General features: G+C 41.5%; 1 protein-coding gene across 1 annotated transcript in view; it reads right to left on the bottom strand.

Moving 5' to 3' along the window:
• The window catches only part of LOC129106900 (1-phosphatidylinositol 4,5-bisphosphate phosphodiesterase beta-1), a 113,563-nt gene extending 88,915 nt beyond the window's left edge, over positions 1-24,648 (bottom strand). Inside the window, exons 1-2 of the mRNA XM_054618173.1 lie at positions 24,550-24,648; positions 19,807-19,884 (exon numbers count right to left, since the gene is read on the bottom strand). Of these exons, the coding sequence (XP_054474148.1) occupies positions 19,807-19,884; positions 24,550-24,648 (177 nt within the window). The remainder of the gene's footprint in view (positions 1-19,806; positions 19,885-24,549) is intronic.
• Between the last annotated feature and the right edge of the window lie 660 nt (positions 24,649-25,308).

The following is a 25,308-nucleotide window of genomic DNA, read 5'->3' as shown; positions in this document are numbered from 1 at the left end:
CGTCTCACTCGTCTCAGCTGTCCTCTCCGTGGACATCTGCCTCCTCCGTTCCTCCTCATCCCGCCCCTCCCTCCACGCTTCCCCGTCTGTCTTCTCGTGTCTTGACAGCAGCTCCCATGTCTCAACATGACGGTTCACATCTTGTCTTGTCTGATCCCCCTACGACACGCGCCGCCCTCAGCTCCTCCACCACGTTCTTCCGCCCCGTGTGGCTTCCCTCAGGCACAATGTGGACGGCTCATATCTGCTGCAGAGGAACATCTGAGATTCCCTTCAGAGTCCTGGTGCGATTTAAACACACTTGTAGGAATGCATAAACATACTAAACATAAACAATTGCAATTAAAGGCCAGACGAGACACAAACACAGACATTACGGACTATGATGCACGTATACACATGCACAACTTTTCAATGTCACATATTGTTTTAGTCTAATGAATCCTCATATAATGGTTCCTATGATATCTTATTTCTGGTCGATTTTCCCAAGAAAGTCCAGCAACACGTGTTGATTTCCGCTCTTTACACCTATAAGGTCTTTTCAAGATTAACAGCCATGTTTTTAGGAAACAACTCAGTTAGGTTATGGCAACAAAACTACTTAGTTAGGTATAGTAAAATATTGTGGTATAGGTAAAAATAACTATGGACATAGCTTTACTTTTATAAGCAAGTTACGGGACAAATAAATCAACGTTGACTTCTCGGTTCACAGTGGTCTCCTGGGTGAAAGATCGGTTATGTTTGACAGATCCACCCCCACTCCCACCCGCCCTGTGTGGTTTTTTTGTTAGTCTTTTTACTTCCTAGTTAGATCACATACAAATTGATTTTGTGGGATATCTACGAATTACAGCGTTTTATTTTTTATTTTACAAAACAGCCAACAACAGTTTTAGTCAAGTAGAAAAATATATTTTGTCAATGCATCAAATCACTATATTCTTCTTCTTCTTTTTGAACCATGTCTTTGCAGGTAACACAAATGAAATTCTAGGCATTCAAGCAATGGCTAAAATGTACATTGCGCTACACCACTTCTCTGTTTTCAGGTCTACGGGCTGAAAGTGATCCGAGTGTCTTTGTGTGCCGGGGCTCTGTATACTGAAGTCCTTTGAGAATCACTGCCAGTGGCAGATACAGCGCTGCTCTGGCTCTCATCTTTCACATCACCTCATTTAGACACCTCCTAAGTGCAATCCATGGGCCCTTTGAAGTCAGGACAAATCGGACGGCTAAGAGAAATGCATTTTTTCTTTTTTTTACTTTCTCTCTGCGGGCAAAGCTTTCTGTCTGTGTCTGTTCTTCTCCGGCACCCTTCCTAAACTCTCTCTGGTTATCCTCCCTCCACTCATCTCCTCTGACTCTAACTGGAGCAGTTTGATCAGTAAGTAAACATTAGATACAGCAAAAGGAGGGAGGAAAGAGGACAGGACACTGGGGTAAGTACAAAACTTCACAGAATATGATTTACCTAAACAGCAGTGTAAACAGTAAAAAGCTAAAGTCTGCTAATGTTACTTATTAGAGACCATTTTAGAGACCTTGTTTACCATTTAGTCACCTGAACATTTGGATCCAGTACCCACTACAGGTATATAACAACAACAGATTAACAACTGAGGCCATAGAATATTTATTAAATCATCGACTAGAGCCAAACTGATACTGGATGCTGAGACCAATAAACTATATAGCGGCCAATTCCTTTTTTTAAAAAGAAATATAAAGCGTTGATATGTACTCAGTGGAAGTAAATTAGTTGAAGAATAAACTTGTGGACAAACCATGTACTAGCCTCACAACATCTTTAACATTTCTGTACTGCAAGATCTTGATACTTACCAACAAATATGTTGATACCAATATATCTGTGAGAATCTTACGTTAGCATTTACACTGATCCTCGTTGTAGACACGCCGCCATTACTGCTGCAGGGCTCATCAAACGTTTAAACACTCACAGGTACACAGTTATATATATATATAGCAATATATGTATCTTCTGTAGAACCTGTTACACGTGTGAAATTCACTAATTGCAATCACGATAAAAGCTCTAATCAAAAACAGGCTGAGCAGCCTCCACTACCTACATAGAGCCGATGGTGAGTCATAGAGTCAGCCAGCCAAAAAACTCTGGCTTCTGCCGGCCTGCAGGTCTCTTTCTTTTACATGTTTCAGATTTTTAAAGAATGTTTCATACGGTTAAAATGCAGGAATAGGAGAGGATAAGCTGGACAGAACCTCGCATTGAGGTTCAGGTAAAGCATGATCTATTCTTGTGTTGGTGTTGTTGATGATCAGCAGTGATTAAATCCACTACAACTCAAGTTTTTCACACAGGTTTGGTCCACATAAACACAAGCTACCGTCATCTACCTGAAAAGGTGATTGCCAACTGGTTGACCCAAACATCTCTGCTTTCACTTTCAGTCAAACTGCAGTAATGGCAGCAACAAAAGCCCATAAATCAGCCTCTTCTATTAGCTGATGTATCGGTCAGGTTCTTCTCCCCTGAAGTGCTTTTTTTATCGTCTTCCGTGTAAAAGAAACCGCAGGCAATTATGTGCGATAGTCAACAGGTCTTAAAAGCATTTGATTCAAATCATGGAGCCAAGCCGCAGATGCACAGACCATACGGGCGTCAGCAGAGCACAGTGAGGCTGCAGGGAGAAGCTGTGTGAAAAGGTTTCACTGCCACCTTGGTTTCATCTTGACTGCTAATGTACTGATGAAGACTAATTCTCCATGTCGCTATCTTCTAATGGGCGAGGTGTTGCCTCTTCCTCTCCCCTCCTGTCATGTGACTCTCTCGAGGAAGGCTCTCGTAGAGGAGCTGGTATCTTCAGTTGGGCAGACTGCTGCTCTTCTTGTCTTGCCCCAGAGACCTTTCTTATCATTCAGCAAAAATTGAAATGAATTTAGCGGGGAAAAGAAAAGGCGACTGACCCACATTTGTGACACACTTAGTTGCTCGAGCGAAAAATGGCACAGCGGGGAGGATGAGGGGAGTGTGAGGGGGGAGATTCGAGGATGGACAAAAGAATGATTGCTTAGCAGAAATTAAAATTCACCCCGACACTCTGTTTACCCGTCAAAGCAGATTGAGGTTGCAGGTGATGTCTGCAATGTAAAGATACACATAATGCTGTGACAGTGGAGTCTCTCACAGAAGGTTGTGGCTCAAAATGTAACGGTTTATGTTCAGGCAAGTGTCCTTTCTTGCACTTTATTTGGTTTTGACAGGATTTCTTTCTTTGTTTTTTTCCAACTTTTATTCAATTTTAACGTATGTCTACATAGAGATGTTAATCATCTACAATTAAAGCCAAAATGAGTCCATTGCTTCTCGTTAATAAGATTTCTGGGGTCAATCTGAGAATGAAAAGCAGCAGGATGGCATGAAAGCACAGAAACGCCTAGCTGGTGGGAGTTATGACCCTTTGAAACATCACAATCTCCTCCAATGCAATGATTATTCCGTATCACAGCATTCAACAAAGTTTAGAGTGAACACAAGACTAGACCGTTTGCTCTCTGTGATTATCTTCACTCACTCTCCTATTGACCACTCTGCGTCTCTCTTTGAAATGGAGTTAAAACCCTCTTCTTACCAGTCTCCCATTTCAGCAATTGGTCATTCTTTTTATGGGCAGGAAGCACTGCAAATTGCTCGAAAGCAAAAATGTCTTTAATTGCCTTATTAGCATTAGCAAATGGGACTTGAGTGAGAGAGCCATCCACCGCCCTGATTCCTCCAGCAAAATGAATTAAATAAAATTTATTGAGGGCTTTTACTGAATATGGAAAAACCAGTTTGAAACATCAGGGGATGCGTAGGGGAAAGAGAGCGAGAGAGAGAGAGTGAAACGGAAGAGGGAAGGGGGAAGTAAGACAAATGACAGCTCGTTATATATTAATAGGGTTAATGAATAAATGCAGAGTGCCTATGTGCAGTGTTATGAGAGTGAATGAGCATCATACATAGCTATTGAATTTACTGTGAGAGAAAAAAAGAGTGAGGCTCATCATGTTGATGTGCGCTCTAACCATGAGACATTAAAGACATATGTTATTTTTCTGTTAGCATGCTGCAACTTGCGGACTACTAGAAGTCTCTTAGCTCAACAATCACTAATAGTGGAGGATAAAGTATTTTCTCCATATTTTAGGACTATATAAATAAGCTTTATTGTTAGGCTATTATGATGTTTCTTTTAAAATGACAAAGATGACAGTTTTATAACAAATAAAATGCTCGTTTATTGTTAAAAGCAGAACAGAGAGGGTCAATGAGACGCTTCGGTTGCCTCCGGTTGCTATGATACAGAATATCTGCAGAAGTAAAAATGTTGGCACGAGGTAGAGTACTTATTCTGGATGAAGGGAAGTCTGAAGCATTTAGAAATTGAGGACAGACCAGCTGGTCCACGTGTATTAATTTCTCCTCCATTGTTGTTGTCATTCAGCGCTGGCAGCCAACATGAAGTTTGGTTTTTCCAATGTGATTGGAAGGTTGGGTAAAAAAGTATCAGTGACGAGCGCAGCGTTTTACCCAAAGCGGGACATTTTTCTATTACAAAAAACCCCACAAAATGTGCAATGCTCAGCGCAGAATAGACGCCCAGCCCCTCGTCACACTGTGGTAGTTGCTTGCCATCACATGCGGTTGGCTTGTCAATAGTGCGGTATTGCAATGTTGTGGTTATTGCGACATTTACTTATGATAAAATGGAGTGGATTTGACAAAAGCAAAGAGTCTTCATAAAGCTGCCTCAAAATAAAGCAAACATGGCACATTTGTGTCCTATTTCATTTAACTCTCACTTAAAAACAGTTATATTTATGAATATACCATTAATACCAAAAAGAAAAGGGCCTTTCAATTAATATTTTCTATGTCAAGCATCACATGGTTTAATTATATATATATAATTGAATTAAAAGACCAAACAAACTAGACAAAAAATTGCTAGAACTTAATAAATCTGGTTGACAGGTTAGTGATGTTAGAAACATATTTAAAAGTACTGTCACTCATAGAGTTATATGTGACCTGACATACAGTATCTGCTCAGAAATTGCTCTTGGTGTCTGTTATGTGTGCTCTAAAGTTGATCATTTTTATTCAACTTTTTTTTAAAATATGGTTATGTGAATGCTTACTTTCAACATCAACCTTCCCACTGTCAGCAGAAGAAAAATAGCCCTTTTACCAATGTTGGCACTGCACGAAAAGAGCAATAACACTTAGTATTCTCCCTCTACGTCGTGAATTCGCCATCAAAGCTAACTTCACCTTTTGTCATTTTTACATCATTCCTCAGAGGAGAAAGGAATAATTTAGGACGAGCAATTCTGTCTTCAATATTCTTTTAATTTCAGTTCTCGCCCCTCTCTGTTTCTCAGCGACATTGGAGATGGAAGAGAGGATAAAGAGAATGGGGGGAACTTCATCACTGGATGAACTTCTGACCCAAACTGAACAGGCAAAGATAAAAAATTAAACTGAACTAAACTGCTGAACAAAAGAGAGGATTATTCTCTCTATTTCAAGCCTCTGAATCAAGATGTGTGTCGCATGTGTGTGTGTGAGCATGTTGGTTTGTTTATATGAGTGTTTGTCTCTATCGGCCTTTAAACCTGGGATTGCATACAATACGAAGTCAAGAGTGTTTCTTTGCCGTGAGCTGACAAGCTTTCAGTAACGCCATTTGGTGTCACTCTAGTCACTCAATTTGACAAACCAAGACTCTGTAGCATTTTGTATTTTGGAGTTTAAATGAGCTGGATTGAGGATTATGAGGTACAGTGAAATGTATTTATTTATTCTGCAGCGTTTACACTGCAACATGACGGGTTGCGCCCCAGCTAAGCTTCCCCGTCAAAGCGTTGGGCTGAGACAGGAAGGAAGTGTGTTCTCTCATTGAGAGCTCGTCTACAGTGGGACTTCAAAGTCTTTTGGCTGAATGCCTTTATTTGAAAGGGCTCCCCGAGGAAAGCAGCCACCTGGCTTGGTGCAGCGATGGCAGTCAAATCACAGCAGCAGGGGAGCTTTTTGAGTACTTTGTAGCATCAAAAAAACAAGCTGCATGGATTGGATTGTCATGGCAACTGGGCCAGGTTTTTTTTTTCGCATTTGAAGTGGAAGGATGGGAACCGAAGAATAAAGACGAGAGAGAGAGAGAGAGAGTCAGTCGGCGTCTCTGTGTACCAGTCGACTCGTAAAACGCGGTCCTCACAAATTTCGAGCGTCAATTCACCAGAAGCATCGGTGTTTAAATGTCTAACCCATAAATTCTCTGCTGTAATCGATATCGCATGATTAAAACTGGCAGTGCAAAGATTGAACTCATCCCTTCTGACCTGCGATGGCAGCGCTTCAAACAGTTATCAGAGATCTATAAAGTACTGTGACCGACTGTAACCCGCTGAGTTCTGACCCCGCAATCCAAATCTAAGTCAGGTCATCCTGCTGCAACATACATCTCTCTGCTGATCTACACATTTTATTGACTGTGCCCATAACAATCTATGTCCAGCCAACCTCTCACTAGGAAACACTGAACTGTGAAATCATTCACAATAGAGTTATTAAAGTGGCCTTTTTATGCTTTTCCACTTTTTCCCTCACCTTTAGTGTGTTATATATTTTTTTGTACATGTAAAAGGTCCGTAGAGTGTAAAACCTGAAGTCCACTCCTAAAAGGAGTTACCCTCCCCCTAAGTAGCTCCTGAAACGGCTCCATTGAATTCTCTCCTTCACTTCGGTAACTTTATGAGGTTATAATGTTACAGAAGTGACGTAAAACTCCTTCTGGCTAGTTTGGCCCTCAAACAACAAAAGAGAGGGATGGAGCTGAAGCTCTGGAGGAAGATTTTTTTGAAATGTGAAACGTTGACCAATCAGGGCAGACTTTGCTTTCCGGAGGGAGGAGCAAGCGCTACAATGGAGCGTTTCAGAGAGAGAGTGAGAAGAGGTGCTGCAGGACAGCCAGGATGATAAAAACAAGGAGGATTATGAGGATTAACGCAAGTAAACATGTTGTAACTGTGAAAATATGCACCCGGAAAATAGCATAATAGGGCCTGTTTAAGGAATATGAGAAAACATGGAAACAAAAACAAAAGGCGTCAAGGTGGAAGTCAAGGCTGCTCGCAATATAAGACATTACAGGCATGGATGAATTTAATGGTCATAGAGGTTGTAACCAGCTCTGACATGATTTGTTTGGGCACTACAAGCAGCCTTCCACTGGTTCAGCTTGGTGGCACTGCCAGACCGGTTCAGAGAAGAAGAAAAAAACAAACAACAAGCATAAACAAGCTGACACTGACTTATTCATCTGTGTGTCTGTCACAGCCATGCAAATGTCTAACTGACAGCCCGGCCTCCGCTGCACATTTAAATCTATTCAAATCATGGCTGTGTCAGAATGAAGAGTCCAAAGTCCAGCTGAAGTCACTGCCTTGGGGGGGCATGTTCAGCTATAGAGCCCTACCTGGTAAAGATTCACCTTTTGCTCAGCTTACATACTGCATGCGATGATATCACTCCCAGATGCAGAGGAAGAGGATGACGTATGTTAGTGTATGGAATATATGAATATTATAGCTTTTATTGCCTTGTATGAGAAAAAGCAATCTGTTGGGCCCCTTGGCAACGATGATATATTAATGAGCTCTCAACAACAGTTGTTTCAGACTGTCATTTCATCCAGACAATGAAATTACTGGTGTGAAATAGGGGTGGCTACCCTTGGAGCACGGCGTCTTATTATTGCACCGAGAACCAATAAACGAACCTGGCGGGTAATAATGACGAAGGTAATCAGTGCGTCCAAGGAGAGTAATGACAGAGAGCGCCGAGAAAAGACAGACAGGAGCACAGACGAGACGGAGACGGAGACAGAAGTGAGCAAAAAACTTAGAGAGTGAGTGAGAGTGAAGCAGACCTCTCAGTCTATTGAGGAGAGATAAAGTCAATTTACCGGCATCACTGCTAACCATACATCTCAGTGCTCCACATCAAAATTACATTAAGCCCTTTCTTTGGCACCGGAAAGGCAGACTTACATTTTTTACGCTTTTGACAATGTTCAAGTGAGTAAGTAATAAGACAGCTGACGAGTAATTGTTAGAGTCCTCGTCACTCTAGGTATGTCTCTCTTTCCTCATTCACTCTTTTGCTTTCTTTACTCCTGTGACTGCGTGCAACACCTCCGTCATACAAATGCTCGGCACTCAATGCCAAAGAGCGTTCTGTGAGAACTGTGTCAGATAAAAATGATTCAACATAATAGAAATTATGGCCGGCGTGAATGTTATAAATACCTGGACCCACGAGACAATGAGAAGCTTAATCATCCTCTTCACTCTGCTGTCATGTTTTAAAACAGCTCGGTCACACAGAGCACTCTTGATTGGGCCAAAAAGTGCTGTTGTCTGTTGGCAGCACATAATACTGGACACAAGCACTTAGTTTAACAATAAGTCATTATATCATCAATGTCTAATATAAGCTTCAGATTTTTATTTTTTTATTTTACAGAGGATTGCCTGCTTATGATATAATTGTCCAGTAAATAACAGGAGTACTTTTAAATTCATTTTATTGTCTTATATCCTTCAATCACATTTACAACAGTGGGCCATCAAAATGTACAATATGAATCCAGAATATTGATTTTGTTCCAGTTGACATGCTGTGATAATGCTTCTGACATTATAGCCGTTAAATGATTATGTTACAAGTATGCATGTGTCTTCCAATTTAAAACTCAATTCCATTTTCTTTTTCCCAACTTTTCAGTAGTAAAGTGCTTCACCAGAAACAAAATGATCTTGTTACATTTAGTACCAAGAGAATGGCACAATAAAATTGCAAAAAACAATCTAACTGCTGGGTTATTAAAATCATATTAAAGAAGTATTAAAACAAGTTATGAAGCATAATGTATGGGTAAGCTCTTTATAATGGTTACATCTTATGACTTCTTGTGAACAGACTATTAGAAGAACACAGCAGGTTTACTCTTCATGGGCAGTTATAACAATGATAGAAGAATACTACAATCATACCAGAGTTATACTTCTAACATCAGTCTGTGTAGGTTTAAACATTTCTTTAAGATCAGGCAGAAAAAATAAATGTTCTGAAAAAGTGAAGCTAAGGCTTAAGTGTCCTAAAACTTGCATTCTCTCTAATGGCCATCAGGGGGCGACTCCTCTGGTTGCAAAGAGAAGTCTGATTGTATGGAAGTCTATGAGAAAATGACTCTACTTCTCACTTGATTTATTACCTCAGTAAACATTGTAAACATGAGTTTATGGTCTCAATCTCTAGTTTCAAGTCTACTTCAATACAGCATGATGTTCATTTAGTAGATTATGGTCCATTTAGAGTTGAATAGACGCCAAAGCAGGGTATACTTTAGGGCGGGGCTACCTTGTGATTGACAGGTGGCTCTCAAGGGGTTTTCGAACTTCAACCCTTCAGAGTGTGATTTAATTTCACGAAAGTTAACTGAATCGTTCTTGGTCAGCTCAAATGTCTTATTCAGTGTTCACTTGTACCTATGGTTGCAAAAAATCAAGATGGCGACGACCAAAATGACAAGCTCAAGACTTTTTATATACAGTCTATGGTTTAGAGGTACTCGTTGCACTGCAGGGTTTCTGTCAGTGTATTTTTACGAAATAAAAAGACATAACAAATAACAACTTTCCGGCTGAAACCCTGTAACACTGAAGGAGTAAGTACAGAGAGACGAACAAAAGTCTTGACATAATAAACACCAATGCAAAATGGAGTTAAATCAACACCCTCTTGACACACTCTCACAAAGGAAGTATTTATTGTAGGGCTCTTGCATAGGATTGCATTACAATTTATTGTATGTATTATATGTTTCTTACAACCTCTGCATCACTACAGATTATGACTGTGGGTTGTGACTGTTATCCTTCAGTTGCTGCAGCTGAACATCAGTTTCAAGCCATGCGATTGTTTAGCTTATCACTTGAATCCAGGGTGTCTGAGCTGGCGGGTCAGAGCTGCTGCCATCACTAAGTCACCTCCGTTACCCCGGCAGAGGCAGCAGAGGCGCTGAGATTCGCTCTGAACAGCGTTGGCAACAACTGAGCCTTTAATCAGCCAAAAGGCTCCAAAAGGACAAAAGAGCCCCGTCTTTCCCGGATCTGTGCCTCCAAGTTTCGTGAGCAGACTCCAGTTGTTCAGGAGAGGAAATGAACAGAACAGTGTCTCCTCCTCCTCCTCCTCCTCCTCCTCCTCAGTGTTACTCTGTGTGTGCGTGCTTGCTTGAGTGTGTATTTTTCTACCAGTGCAGTGGAAAAGAAGTCCTAATCGGAATTCAAAGAGAAAAACAAGAGCAACTCAAGCGCAAACAAAGCCTTCTGAAGTCACAGAGGAACTGCTAATCCAAAAGAGTTTGGCAACGCTTTTCTTCTTTTACTACTTGTTCTTTTTCTGCTGTTGACTCTCAGCTCTGATAAAGACTGATTCACTCCACGACGCCACGAGTCCGCACATCCACGGGCCAATGTTTTTCTACATTAAAGCTTTTACCCCGCATTACAGATCAACGGTTTGCATTCTCGTCTTTTCGGTCGGGTGCTCTGAGCCAAGACGGTGTTCATGCCACCTAATAAAAAGTGAAAATCTTTTGTTTTTCATTTCATTGTAGGAAACATGGCATGGAGCGGCTGGCTTAACTGTCATAATATTTAAGTGCTGCAGTGACAACGCAGACAAAAAACAATGAATAACATCTATAAAGACTCAAGACAACAACTTCTACAGCCAATAACCCCGACCTGACCTTTTCCTGTAAGCTTTAGCTATTCAGGATTGCTTGCAAAGCCTAACCCTCTCTGTGTGGCTGATAAACTATCTACTGGAGGTTATGGTAGTGTCCGAACACCTTATCTGAGCTATTTCACCCAATGTGGAGAAACTAAATGACAGTGTGCATGTGAGCATTACTGTGTGAAGGTGGCTATAAAATAATGTGGTACTGTAATTAGCACTTTGCATGTTATAGTGAAAGCTGGTTTGAATAGATACATAATAGAAAGTTTTGTGTGGTATGACAAGATGATTTTAGCACAGATCATTAAACAATCAAAATGCCAATCAGCAGTTTGCGTGCGTCGGTGTTGTTATGTCCCATCTTTTTCCAGCAAGTTTAGAAACAGAAATAAAATTAAAGCTGCAAGCAGCGATGATCGGGCCCTCACACTGCACGTGCGGCGGGGTACCGGTGGGACGTGGGCTCAAGAGGCGGCAAACGCCTGCGACAGTCGGACACCGCGTCCATTAGTTAGATGCCTAAAAATACAGAAATTGAACAAATTACTGTAGCGGCCCCTATTGGATGAATGGAATGAAAATGTCAGGGTTTGTTACAGGATATGATGCCGACATATTCTGCAAGTTTCGTGATGATAGGCCAAACGGTTTTCCATTTAATTGTGTTGTTGTACAAAGTCACGCCACTATTATGTTCACTGCTCTATATCTTGTAAACGCAATGAGATATCAACAAGCTTTTTATAACTATTGATGATATTGATTGTGTGATAACACAGAGAAAGTTTGAAAGCAATAGGAGCAATAGGGCGTTCAGGAGGGATTCGCAAAAATGTGTTTTTCAGAAAATTCATAATGGCAGAAAATTTCGGTAGGCGGAGCTTAGGGTCCCAAGAGGATTATTTGCAGAGCTCATGGAGGTGCATATGTGTGTGAAATTTCAAGTCAATTGGACTTACGGTGTCTGAAAAAAATTTGTAAGGGGCGCTAGCGAGCCATTTACTTATATCCAAATGGGAGACCTTGAAAATATCTAAATTTTCGCCAGTCCTGATAATCAGTTCAATTTTGCTGACACTTTGAGCATGATAAAGCCCTCAAAAAGGCAATTAATTTGGGTGAAGAAGAATAATAATAATAAAAAACATTACAGTTTCAAAAGGGCCTTCGCGGCCCGACGTTGTCGGTGCTCGGGCCCTAAAAATGTGCACCATGGCTTATACTGTTATAGTGCATGGTAACTTACTACGGTTAACTTTACACTCATCATCTAAAAAGCATGTTGAATCACCTGTGCATGGCAGAAACAACAAACATTTTCTCCAGAGCTCATCAGAAGTCTTCAGACTCACTCTGTGACCTGAACACTGTCCATCATTTGGATGCAACCCGACAACAGATCTGTCAAGTCAAAATGAAACAAGACTCTGCCAGTGTTTGTGACTACAGTGCAGATTTTGACCGAATCAGCTGTGACTTGCAGCTATAAAACAATGCTTCTATGAAAAAAACAAAACCTAAATGTAACTGAAATGACCGGTGTACCTGCAGACTCATCGTTCTTTCTGATGACCCATGTTCAAACTAACACAATCTAATATAGAATATGATTTTCAATACCGTGCTGCCATTTGTTACTTTTATAGGTTGGCTGTCATTAATAGACAAATAATTGATCCCACTGGGCAGCAGCTTAATCATGTCTTAATGGTCTAATTAAAATTCAACAATATAAAGGAATAATGATGAGAGTAATTAATTGCTGGGTTTGGCCATATGGAGGAAAGATGAGCAACTGTAGACGAACGATCTGAATGAAACATAATTAACTTCCACTGTAATAATGTAAATGTATTTAAACTATGTAATTATGGATTGATGGAATTATGGATTATTAAATTATTATGGTTTATTAATGACAACTTTCCAAACCCATCATTATTGCTAAGACGCACAATTTACTGTAGGTGGGTTGATTTTAACAATGGTAAAGCAATTTTACATCACTCTAGGTCCAATCTCCTAAAAGCCAATCAAAATGAAAATGTCAGCCTTAATTATGTCAACAAAATGCTAATTTGGCATTAAAGTGACTAATTTAAATGGCAACAGAACACTTTCTAACTTTTCCCCTCCTCTCGCATTTCCAAGTTGTATTATTGTTTCGTTGGCAAGAACAACCGGATCACTTTCAGTTTTTTCCTCAGAGCCTAGCAACCACCAACAACGGAAGTATTAATAAATAGGCAGGTTAGGTTACTTTCTGATCTAGTAGAAAGTTCCCTCTGGTTTTACATTGGTGTTATATTACCCTCCATCTAAACCTTCTTTGGTTCCTCCATCAATGGGGCTCTTTTTCCCAAAAACGTTATCAAAAATACACTAATATTACAATACAAATCACTCGGTTTGCTCCACCTTCCAGCATTTTTCTACCTGGGGATAGCAATCGATAGCAACGGGGTAAAACAAAAGAGCTAACGTCTTAATGTTTCGGTTGCACAATGGCTGATAAACTTGAATGGAGGCTTCATTTTACAATACTGTGTAATAGACAGAATTGCATAGTAAAAGCAAGGTTTATAAAAAGCCAATGGTGTCACTATTCTATGATGATTAGATTGTGCATTTAACATTTACTTAATGATTACAACGTGGCTATTGCCACTTTAAGTAAATGAACTGATTCCTTATCACAGCTGATAAAGGGGACATGACATAAGTCCTTTTCTTCATCATGATCATCGTCATCTTCTTCTTCTTCTTCTTCTCTCTCTGTGTTTTTCTGTCTGTCTCCTTTAGTCTCCGTTTCTCGCCATTGATTTGGATGAAATATGGCATCTGTGTGCCAAGCTATGACTTGGCAGAGGTCACAATTCACTTTCGGTAGATTGGCTGCAGATTTATGCCCCGTCTCTCACCACTACATAGTGCTGACGGAGGTGTTGGAGGTGCAGCAGCCTCTGTAATCACAGAAAATTGCTGTGTTGGGAGAAACAGATGCGTGAACTTCGCTATGACAGAGCGGAGAGAAGAGAAGAGGGGTGTGTGTGTGTGTGTGTGTGTGTGTTTGGTTTAACATGAACCCTAAACAGTCTTACTCATGCTCTGGATTATTTCAATTCAAGGCTCATTCAGAAAATGCCCCACACACACACCGGATGCAGTTTTGGCCCGGAGTGAACTGTCTTTCACCTCCGAACATCATTCAATGCAATATGCTGAGTGCTTGTCCGGCAAATGTCCTGAAATTGGCACACTGCTGAAACATAAATCTCCCAAGAGAAATCATTTAACCTTTTGTTATAACCACAGCCTGCTCAGGAGAACACACACACACACACACACACACACACACACACACACATAGAAGGAAACAATGATATCAGTTTCCAAAGCGGCAACGTTCTCCAGAATATGAGCGGGGGCCAAAAAAAATAAGGAGAATGTGACATTTCCAAGGTGTGTGCTGTCGCATGGCAACCATGGCAACTAAAACCAAAAGGCTGTTAATTTGACTGAGTCAGTCCACCTCTCAGTGTTGGATGGCTCCCCCCTTGAAAGCAGGCCCAACCAACCGGAGCAAAAACCTATTTTTAACCTACGAGAGATGCACCTGTTCCGGGTTGGACATTGCAGGAATGTTGCAATGCGGGTGTAGGTGCCTACACGTGTGACTGTGTGTGGGTGTGTGGTTGTGGGTGCGTGGTTGTATGTGTGTTACTTGAAGCATAACGTATATATGTATGTAAATGTGGTCAAATGAGCTGGGTCTCAATGCCTCAGGCTGATGTCCAGTTACCATGGCGCTGTAACCTCGTATATGTAAAGCAGTGAACTGTGGTGGAGGGTGGAAAATGGTGACTGAGTGACTAACATCGTTATGAAAAGATCAAGTAACTCAGAGGCAAAGTATTTCTGCCTCATTTTCTGAGCAAATTCTTTGTGAGAAGAAGCCAAACAGCCGTTCTCTGAAAATAGACGCTGTACAAATTTGCTAATCCGTCACCAGCACAGTTTGACAAAAGCCATGTAATTGCCCATTTCGAAGTCACTGTTGCAAAACTACAAAAGGAAGTGCTGTTGCAAAAAACTGAACAAGAATCCAAAGGAGGTTTATTCAAGTTCCCCTGTTCTTAAGTGTGGTGTACTTTTCCTCATATTAAGGGAAAGCACCTCACGCTCAGGGTGGTTATTTAATAGCTGAGAGAAAGATGTCAACTTTTGCTTATTTCCCAGTAATACTGGGAAATAATTGACATCTTTCTCCAGCATTTATGACACTTTGGTTAATGTATTTATAATGTAGGAAAATGTTGACAAAAAGGTCACAGTGTGGTATTCATTTACACCTGAGAGGAAACACCTTTCTGTTTTGCTCCTGATGTCATTGCTACTGCTGTTGTCATGGTCACCATCATCATTATGAAAAGTATCCTCATCGCTGTCAGCACCTGCATCAGAACAGTTGTTGTTATCAGATTTGCCTTAACCGTCTGTGAAGGTGTTTGTACACTGTATGTGTATGTGTGTGTGTGTGAGTGAGTGTGAGTGTGAGTGTGTGTGTATACTAAACAGCGGGTCTTACAATGTGAAGAAGGGAACGTGCCGAAACACAAAAGAGTCGGCCAAATGGACTCTGAACCAAACACATACAAACACGAGAGAGTTATGACTACGGGAGTTTACATAGCAATGGAGACAGAGCTCACAGTGTAATCTACACAGTTTGCACTCGTAGAAGGATGGAGGTGAACAATCAAATCAAGCTTATCTCTGAATCCAGGGTGTCTTAGCTCGTCTCCTGGGATGCTGCTATCATTAAGTCACCTTGATAACCCTGACAGAAAATGTTTGCTTCCCCAGAATACTATGCATTTGACCTTAAGGCCGTACTGGCAGCACGACTTACTGTGACTGCAACAAAAGGCATCAATATGAAACTAGAGGACTGAGTCTTGAGTCATCAGCTCAAGTCGAGGAAAAAAAGGCAAAGAACAACACGGCTAAACAGATTTGACGTTGAGTCTTCACTGCTGTCAAAACTAAACTTTGCCTTTCTCACCATAAAAAAACATGGCTGAAATCCACAGCTGGATCATAAAAACTCCTGACTAGATGGAAAAGGCAGACTTCAGGATTAGCAGAAATGTCCTTCCATCGCCCCGGCCCGTCTCACTCTGTTTCAGTGTTTCAGTCACACACGCCAACACGCTGTGCACAAAAGGAACCGATTTGCAAGTCACAAGTAAGTCTCAAGTCTGCATTGTAAGGTCCCGAGTCAAGTCACATGTCCTAAAGTTTGTTTTCTAAAACACAAGTCCTTGATGTTCCTTTCAATGACAAGCTTATTCTACTGCTGGCGCCCTGACAATGACAGACAGCCAATGTTAGACAATGCAGATTGTTTATTAATGCTAAAAGCTTAGCTCTTGGCTGATGTTAGCTGAAGCCACAGCTGGACATAGAACATTCATGTTTGTGCAGCCTCGAATTTAAAACAGTTCAGTTGTTTTTTAACTGTATATTTTTGCCATTGAACACAGCTTGGTCTTTATATTTAAATGTCATCGTCCAATGTACCATCTTTTGTCTGTCTGCACTTTTCCCTCCCACTCGCATTAATGTGACTGTAACTTTATTCAGAAAATATCTATTGGCAGAAAAATTAAGAGTTGACTTGCTGCACTTTCGAAAACAACCTTTTCTTTTTTTATTGGGTTATTTGTTAGGAACAGTGCGCATTAATAAAACATTTCTGTAAATGCATCAGTTAGCAAACAGGCCATTTCTCATCTGTGTTAAAAAATAACATTTCTTTCTACAATAAACACTTGCAAATGACAAGGCCGTCCAAAATGTGAACCACACTTTTAATCATTGGGCTTATTCTGCCATAGCAAGTCAAATGGTCATTGGCATTTAAGTCGAGGTTGAGTTGCAAGTATTTCTTCATTTGTCAAGTGAATTATAAAGTAATCAGATGACTTAGTCTGACTAGAGTGGACTAGAAGGACATTTATGTCAATCCAGAAGTCTGCCTTTTCAATCTAGAACTCTAATGACGTATTTTAGGCAGCATGAGTCAATAAACATATCTATTAAATAAGGTTTCTAACTCTCAAATATGAGTCCTGGTTCAAAGCCTTTGGAAAAAAAGGCAAACTGAAAATACAGTCAAAGTAAGAACTGTTCCCATCAGTGACCACATGTGTTTGAAAGTGAGCGCAGTGGGCACAGAGTACAGTTCTGCTGTGCTTCTGAAGAATCTGAGGAATGCTTTTACTCTGCAGGCCGTCCGGCATCAGGAGTCTCTAACAAACACACACATAACGACTGGACACAGCACCGCAGCTTGTTTAAATTGGTCTGCTGAGCAGATGTGCAATGCCATCAGGAATAAAACGTGAGGGAGAACATGAGACAGGACGTCTTTATAAAAGCACACAAACGCACTTTTGTTCCGACTTCGGCACTGAGGAATATCGCCGGAGCCTTTCTTTATGCCCAAATAAGAGTTTTGTCTGCGCAGCGCTTGTTATCAATTTGAGTTATTATGTGTGTGGCTGGACTGCTCTAAATGCTGAGAGACAGAACAGACACCCAGCAGGCATGCAAACTCATCAGGGGTGAAGAAGGTGACAAGGATGTGTTCAGCTTGGCGATGATTTATAACCCTGGCAAAGGAACCAATTTATGCATAAAAAGAATTTAAAAACAAATGTTCCCTTCAGAAAGTATTATTCCAGTGATGAAGGAGTCTTATTTGTCTAAATACTGAATAAAAGATTTATACTTATCTTAACTATCCAACTATATCTAAGAATAAGAATAGCATAAATATCTGTACTTACAATCTTTATCAACTTTAAAGGGGACATCATCAAATAAAAGAAAGTCATGATTTTGTCACTTTCATATTAATGTATATTGCTGCATACTGACAATCTTTACTAATACACCAGTAGTGCAAGTGTCAGAGACACAATCCTCCTGCTGGGGACTGAAGTAGCATTTGCACTCTCAACTTTGGTAATTTATTTTCATTAGAAAAATATGTAACATATCAAACACTTTGTAAAACACAAACACTGTACAAATGCTGAAAAACACATTCACAAAAGGCTACAGGTCACAATAGGCTATAAAACTGAAGAGCGTGGTTAATGGTTACCATGAGGGTCTTTGGGGATTGACTCACTTTTGGACCCAGCTTCAAGTTTACCGCTTGATTTGCGCTTGCCATAAGTGTGACAGCCTCACATGCCACCCGGCTTGTTGTACTAACCTCAGCATATGTTGCTAAAAGCGTACGGCTAGTAAGTTTCCATGCAGAACATGATTTTTTTTTTGCCGAGCAGAGCAGACACTGCTTTAGGGCCGCTTCTAAAATTCAAAAACTCCCTATTTTAAAGTTTGCATACCTGACCCACGTACGAAATGTCTCTCTCTCTTTCCAGACAGGTAATTATTTCAACTGTAAGTACAACTGTAAAAAGGCCCTGAAGACATCCTCTCTTTTTCCACATACAGCGTAATAATTTACAGGTTGCTCACATAACAGGATCCTTTCTAGCAGCGACATGTGTATAAGTGTACAAGGGTAAAGTCTCGGTCAGCACTTCTGTCTGTGCTCTGGCATGACTGCAGTGAAATGTCCTCATCTAGGAAAACATAAAATCAATGGTAGCTATTAATTAGTCTACCTCTAACTGCCTTTGCTGATACAGACAAAGGCAATAAGAACTGCAACACTAGACGCCCGTCGAAGTGTTTGAAAGTGCATTGCACGTTAGAGAGGAGCTGGATAGGCAGACTTGTACAATAAAAACATAGTAAACAACAACTTGACCAAACTGGAACAGCCTCTAGAAATTGTGCTCACATTTTCAAGGTCAAACTGAGAGGAGGTCACGTGATTACCAAGGTTACAGAGTCTGATTGCATCTGGTATCTTAAATTTCACAACCTTGTTCCTGGTTATTACGAAAGTCTTTGACATAACTGGTCAGTAAAAGAGAAGGGGGAAAAAAACCACACAATGCACTATGGAATATTCTCACAGGTGTCAAGTTAAGCACTGCAGGTGCAGCAGTTCAGATTTCTGTGTTTTTTTCCAGCGCTGCTCTTTAAAACTGAGAACCTCCCTACCCTGTTGTGCTAGTAAGATTATGAATGAAAGCTGGGTCAGTGTCACCAAGCACACATTCAATTTATGACAAGAAGACAAGCTAAGTGAAAGACGCTCGTACTCTAAAATTTAAACATGTCACTCTGTGGTTGGCCAGCACAGAATTATAATGGTGTTGCCATGGTTATGAGGGCTAGATGGTGCGATGGCAATACTGCAGTACATGATGAAGTTGGACAGTTTCAAGAAACTGTCTTTGAACAAATGCTGTAGTAATAAACCAGCTCTACAAGCATGAGGCACTGAAACATTTCATAGCAACACAATTCAAATACTACAATTCTTTGACAGCTGACGCACGCTGTGAGGCAAGATTATATTGTATCGATGCAAAAAAAATCCAATTGTGACTACAGATGCACACTCAATAGACTCTATATCTTCTGCTGACTCCTGCTCAGATTCATGCCAAAAAAAGGGGAAAAAAAGACTGTTTTCACTTTCTTTTTTAACAAAACCAAAAGTACTTTTGTACTTTCCCCTTGTCAATCATCAGGGGTGTAAACAACTTGGTGGACGCCAAAGCTTCTTATACTGAAATTGAGTCTGGGCTTTACTTCCTTCCCCTCCCACTGAGGGAAAATTCAGGCACTGCGGAAAAACGCAAGCTTCCTCGTTCTGTTACCACTTTTAGAACACAGTTCATTTGGAATACCTTGCATCGGGTATCCGTGATAATTGGATGTTTAACATTTAAAAACTGAGATGGAAGAACAAATATTGAACTCAAAAGGTGTAGGTGTGGGGCAGAAAACAGTTTAGTTGGAGTGAGTCTCACCTTGTTCTGGTCGGTCCAATACAGGAAGTAACCTTTGGGGTCGACTGTTAGAGTCACCGGGGTCACAGTTGTAGAATCCTGGAGGAAAACAAAGAAAAAGACATCTGGAGTCAATGTGTGTGTGTCTGTGTTTTTACAGGAGTGCATGAAAATTCTCTGTGTAAGCCAATTAATTTAGCTCTGAGGATCAAAGCCTATTTCTTGTAATACTGCATGCATACCAGAATCTGAAATGACATTAAAGGGGCCCTTTCTGTTGTTGCACGATCATTTCCTTCTAGGGTGCTTTTCCAAACATGAACTGGTATCACCAGTGTGTGTGTGTGTGTGTGTGTGTGTGTGTGTGTGTGTGTGTGTGTGTGCGTGTGCGTGTGTGTGTGTGTGTGTTCATGAACTGCAGGTTGTTTCACACCTGATGTTCCTATTTCCCCCCTCTAGTAACAGACAAATGCTTTCCCACAGTGCCCACATACAGACGGCTCCAAGCCTCACACACACACACACACACACACACACACACACACACACACACACACACACACACACACACACACACACACACACACACACACACACACACACACACACACACACACACGCAGTTTGACCCTGAGGCATACATGGCAACGCCAGATATTATTGGAAGCGTCTATAAAAAGAAAGAGCCTTTGCTTTTTGTGTGTCCACAGCGGCCGTGTCACAGCACAACAGTAGCATATTGTCCTCCTCAATCAGCCACGGCTGCGGGATCAGAGGGATGGAAACCGCATTTCGCTGCACAGAGCGAGAAAATCTTCAAAGTGTCTTCATGAGGCCTCTAATGATGTCCCTCTCGCAGCATTGGGAGACATAGCTAATGGTCTATTTGGGTGTGACCCTGTGTGACTCGCAGTGTAGGATATCATGAAAGGGTTGAGCTGGGAGCTAGCATGCAGCGGAGGAGTCTGTGTTGAGCTGGAGCAGACTTATTAGCGCTCTGAAATCATTTCCGGCTCCATGATAGGCCGATACTGAAACACGGCCCTTTATGAACTCATGAAGAAATGTAAAAATAAGAAAAAGTGAGAGAAACGGAAAGTCATCAAGCGACTCTTTGGATGTTTGAACGACATCGGGAGAATGTGCGATAGTCCCGTTTGCTATGACTACCCATCACTCCCGCGGGAAAAAAAACTATTAAGAGACTGGAGAGGAATAGTTTAGGTTCTCTTCACATGATGGCACCATCTCTGCAGGCTTGACTGAACGACCAAAGGCTCACCTCAAACCTCTGAACGCATGCAGCGTACTCACAAGCTGTACTAAGAAAATTGCTCGTAGTTCTTGGATACAGCGTCTCAAACCAACTGCACCACCGAATCTCTGATCTGCTCTCCAGTTACAATCAATCAATTCAATTAAGCATTCATGCATTAATATCCCTTTCCCGTCCTCCATGAAGACATCACTTACTCCTGGGAAAACTTTATAAAATGATAATGAGTTGGATCGTCTTCTGTGGGGGAAAAATGTGGCAATTGATGGATCGTCTGTGATGTCAGAGGAAAAGACAGAAAACAGTTTGAGAGCGCTGGGAATCTGCCTAATGATGTGAGAGAAGTCATTTTCACCAGCTTCTGTCTTAATGTTCTAACTCTCCATGGCCACCACCACAAACACATTAAGCCATTATGGACTCTCAGCAAAGATTTCTCAGGGGGCTGCACATTTACGTAAACAAAAAAAAAAAAAAAGAAACACACCACATGTACTTATAACACTGTGGATTACAGTTGGGAGTGATTTGCTTATATTACTACCTCCTGAGTGGTGGAGCTCATGCTTTTTATTGTCATTGGACCACACTGAGGATTTGTCATTAATGGGAAGACATTAGACGGCGGCGGCGGCGTGCGTTTTGCTGAATTAAGATGAGATTAGTGAGTGAGTTTGCGGATGTACAAACACCCTGAGGGTACCGATCCCAGGCAGGAGGCGCTGCATATGCTTTAAGTGAAGAGTCTGTACCATTAGCTATCACCTGGGGGGGGAGATCTCAGAGAGGAGATTTGAGCGCAGCAGATTTCTGCCTTTTTATGCTAATGACATATTCTACTACTTTTAAAGGATACTAGGCTCCCCTGTGGAGGCTGATAATATCCTATTCAATATGCAGTAGACCAAAAATGGCCTGATAGAAACTTAAGCTTATAAGAACTATCCTTATCCTCTTCTCTTTCTTATTAAAAAGCAGCATTAGACACCCATTGGTGTAAAAATGTGCCATTTGAACTGACAAATAATACAATCAGAGATTCACCAATACTGATGTCGGATATCGGTCCAATACTGGATCAAATAGCTGGATTGGGTATCGGTGAAAACATGTCGATCTGGTATCCAATACCAATATTTATATATAGTACATTCAGTGCATTTATATCTGTGTATGTATTTGTTAAATTTAGTTTTATTATGGTAGGAAAGCCATGTTTAAGTCGAGCCTGGTGTTTCCGTACACATATAACAGTAATTCCAATCGCTTCCAATAATTGGGACATAAAAAGTCGTGTCGGTGCATCCCGTAAATACAGTCCATCCAGTGTTTTGAACCACAACCAGGCATTTTTATTATGAGCCACAGCAGCAGCCAGCTGTCTGCAAGTGCCAGCGGTGTATTTTTGTGTGCACGTCTGTGTGAGGGGAGTCTGGGGAGGTCTGGGACTTCGAGGATCTCACAAACATTTCGAGAGGTTTTCTGATTGCTCCTCTATTCTTTTTTTCAACAGTCAGCGAGCAGGCAGTGTGTGCTGGAGAGTCTGCAGAGCTTCAGACAGTCAGCTCATGAAACCTCATGGCTGCTGACAGTACAGATCCCCCCCCCACCACCACCACCACCACCTTTACACAGTCAACAAAACTCCAAACATTCTCTGCCTCCGGAGATTGTTCAGCAATGAGACAAAATCTATAATTTTTACTGAAACAAACAAACAAAAACGATTCCCTCTGCTCATGCACATCCAAATGTTGGAATTGCTTGTACAATTTTCTGTCGAGTGAGGTAAGAACGGAGCCCGACTACCGCGGCCAAGATAAGAAGAAAGTGATTTAATTCAATCCTTTTTCACTGACGATGTAATAGAGCTTTATCTCTCCCAGTCCTCCTCTGTGATTCTTTCCATGAAATGATACGGAGAGGAAAGAGGCAGGAAGGAGTGCATGGGAAACCAGGCGGTGAAAGTATCTGTGCATACGTCTGTGTTGGAGGGCGTGTGTGTTTTCACAGGAAAGGCCTGGTGGGCATTTGGTTCTGGACACAGGCCCACATGTACAAACCTACGGTACACAAACATGGCTGTTAGGGGAAACAGACCCCCCCCCACACACACACACACACACACACACTCACCCCTCTCTTACGACATACCAACCAGAGAGCTGGAAGGAGACGAGCGCTCATTGGTAATTACTGTTTCAAACACTCAAGTTCTCTTATCTGTGCTTAAGATTGATGATTGACAGGTTTGCAAGTGTGCATCATTTCCTCTCTGCCATCGGCACTGACCACGTTCACACTCCTGTAACACACACTCACTGGTGCCATCTGGGCTGTGCTTGAATCACCTGAGCTCTGTAGAAAAAAGGATTATTTCACTGTGTATTAGTCAGGACGAACTCATGAAGCTATATTTCATAATGTCACACCGAACAGCACTGTCTATTACGCTGATCAGCATGCATGATTTGCATCTAATGTGATCTTTATAATGAGATTTGAATCTCCTGTGTACTTTTACACAAGAGAATAACTGTGCAGTTCACTTCTGCAATCAGCAGCTCCAGGTGGGCACGTCGCTTTGCATCCTCCAGCGAGGGAAAACAGCAACCGGTCTCCCAGAATGGAAGTAATCACAACTGTGCTCATATTCAAAACGCTCATATTCAAAACGCTCATATTCAAAACGCTCACACGGTAAAAACACGTAAAAAGGTTTTGGAGAAAACCAAAGGAATGCTGTTTAAATGAGACGGGCTTTGGTAAGATGTGAAAAATGAATCAGAAAGTCATTTTCACAATAGAGAAAGCTTTTATAGACAGTGTAGGAGATTAAATGAACACAACAAGCAATAAGGTCACTCAGTTGTGAATTCAATTCTAAGAGCAGCAGCTATGTTGTCCTGTGCAGGGGGTGATTAGAGGTTTGTGGAAGGTGCAGTGCGCCATGGCGGTCCGCTAAAAGGCCACTACTGGACTGCTCAACAGGAGCCCGCAATCAGTTCCAAATCAAGGTCATTTCACTTGGTCTAGACAGCCAGCAGCACCGACGCACCACCACAGGAACACAGCAACACCAACAGGGATCCAAACTCCTGCTACTGTGCCATCTGTGCGTTCAGCCAATTAATGAATAGTAGTTAATTGATATATAATAATAAAAAAAAACGTTTCCAAAAGGATGGAGTGGTGGTGGTGGTGGGGGGGGGTCATTCAAATATTGAACCTTATTTAATGAGCACATTCTCACACTGCAAACACAGCACACACATATTGCAAATTGGGGAAAAACAATGTAAACAGAGCACATGTCTGCGTTTCTGTTTGTCCTCTGACATTTCTAACAAATCTGCTGCTTACTGTTGCATGAGTATCCTCTATTATGGGATGCATTCTGGTGGTATATGCATGCAAATAAAAGGGTGCAGAAACACAACATGACAGGCTGACCCCCCCCCCCCTCTCTCTCTCTCTCCATTACTTACATCATCCCATTTCATAAATTTGCAGCCCCGTCTCAGGCTCTCTGGCACGGACACCGGCTTGAGCTGCAACGCGTGGACTCCAGGCTGTGCTCCTGCCATCGGCTCGTCTGCTGTTGAAATGACTCACTATACACTCTCTTCTATTCTTTTTTTTTTTTTTTTTTTTTTTTTATACTCCTGTTCCTCTCCTTTTTTTGGGATGGGGGGGGAATCTGCTTTTAAAAAAAAACCAGCAGGAAGACCCACTACTGCAGCCAGTAAGTCATGCCCGCATTGACGGCGGCGGTGGAGCTGTGGAGGAGCAGCGGACCGGGGCCACTGACTGACTGACTGAGGGACATGCAGCTAAAACAGAGAGGGAGAGAGGGAGAGAGAGAGAGAGAGAGAGAGAGAGAGAGAGAGAGAGAGAGAAGGAGGGGGCATCTGAATGAGTTACACGTCTGGTTTCACATTGTACATGTCAATGGATCGATGCTGGAAGTGGTCTAGCGCCTCCGTGCGTCCGAGGAGAGATGATGACAGTAAATTGGCTCCCCAAAAGCTTTAAGATAAGATGAGATAAGATAATATGAGATGAGATGAGATGAGATGAGATGAGATGAGATGAGATGAGATGAGATGAGATGAGATGAGATGAGATGAGATGAGATAAGATAAGATAAGATAAGATAAGATGAGATGAGATGAGATGAGATGAGATGAGATGAGATGAGATGATATGAGATGAGATGAGATAATATGAGATGAGATGAGATGAGA

The sequence above is a fragment of the Anoplopoma fimbria genome, chromosome 18 (assembly GCF_027596085.1).
Source record: "Anoplopoma fimbria isolate UVic2021 breed Golden Eagle Sablefish chromosome 18, Afim_UVic_2022, whole genome shotgun sequence".
NCBI classification, from domain to species: domain Eukaryota; kingdom Metazoa; phylum Chordata; class Actinopteri; order Perciformes; family Anoplopomatidae; genus Anoplopoma; species Anoplopoma fimbria.
The sequence above is the reverse complement of the archived record's forward strand: the minus strand, read 5'-3'. Positions and strand labels throughout refer to the sequence as shown.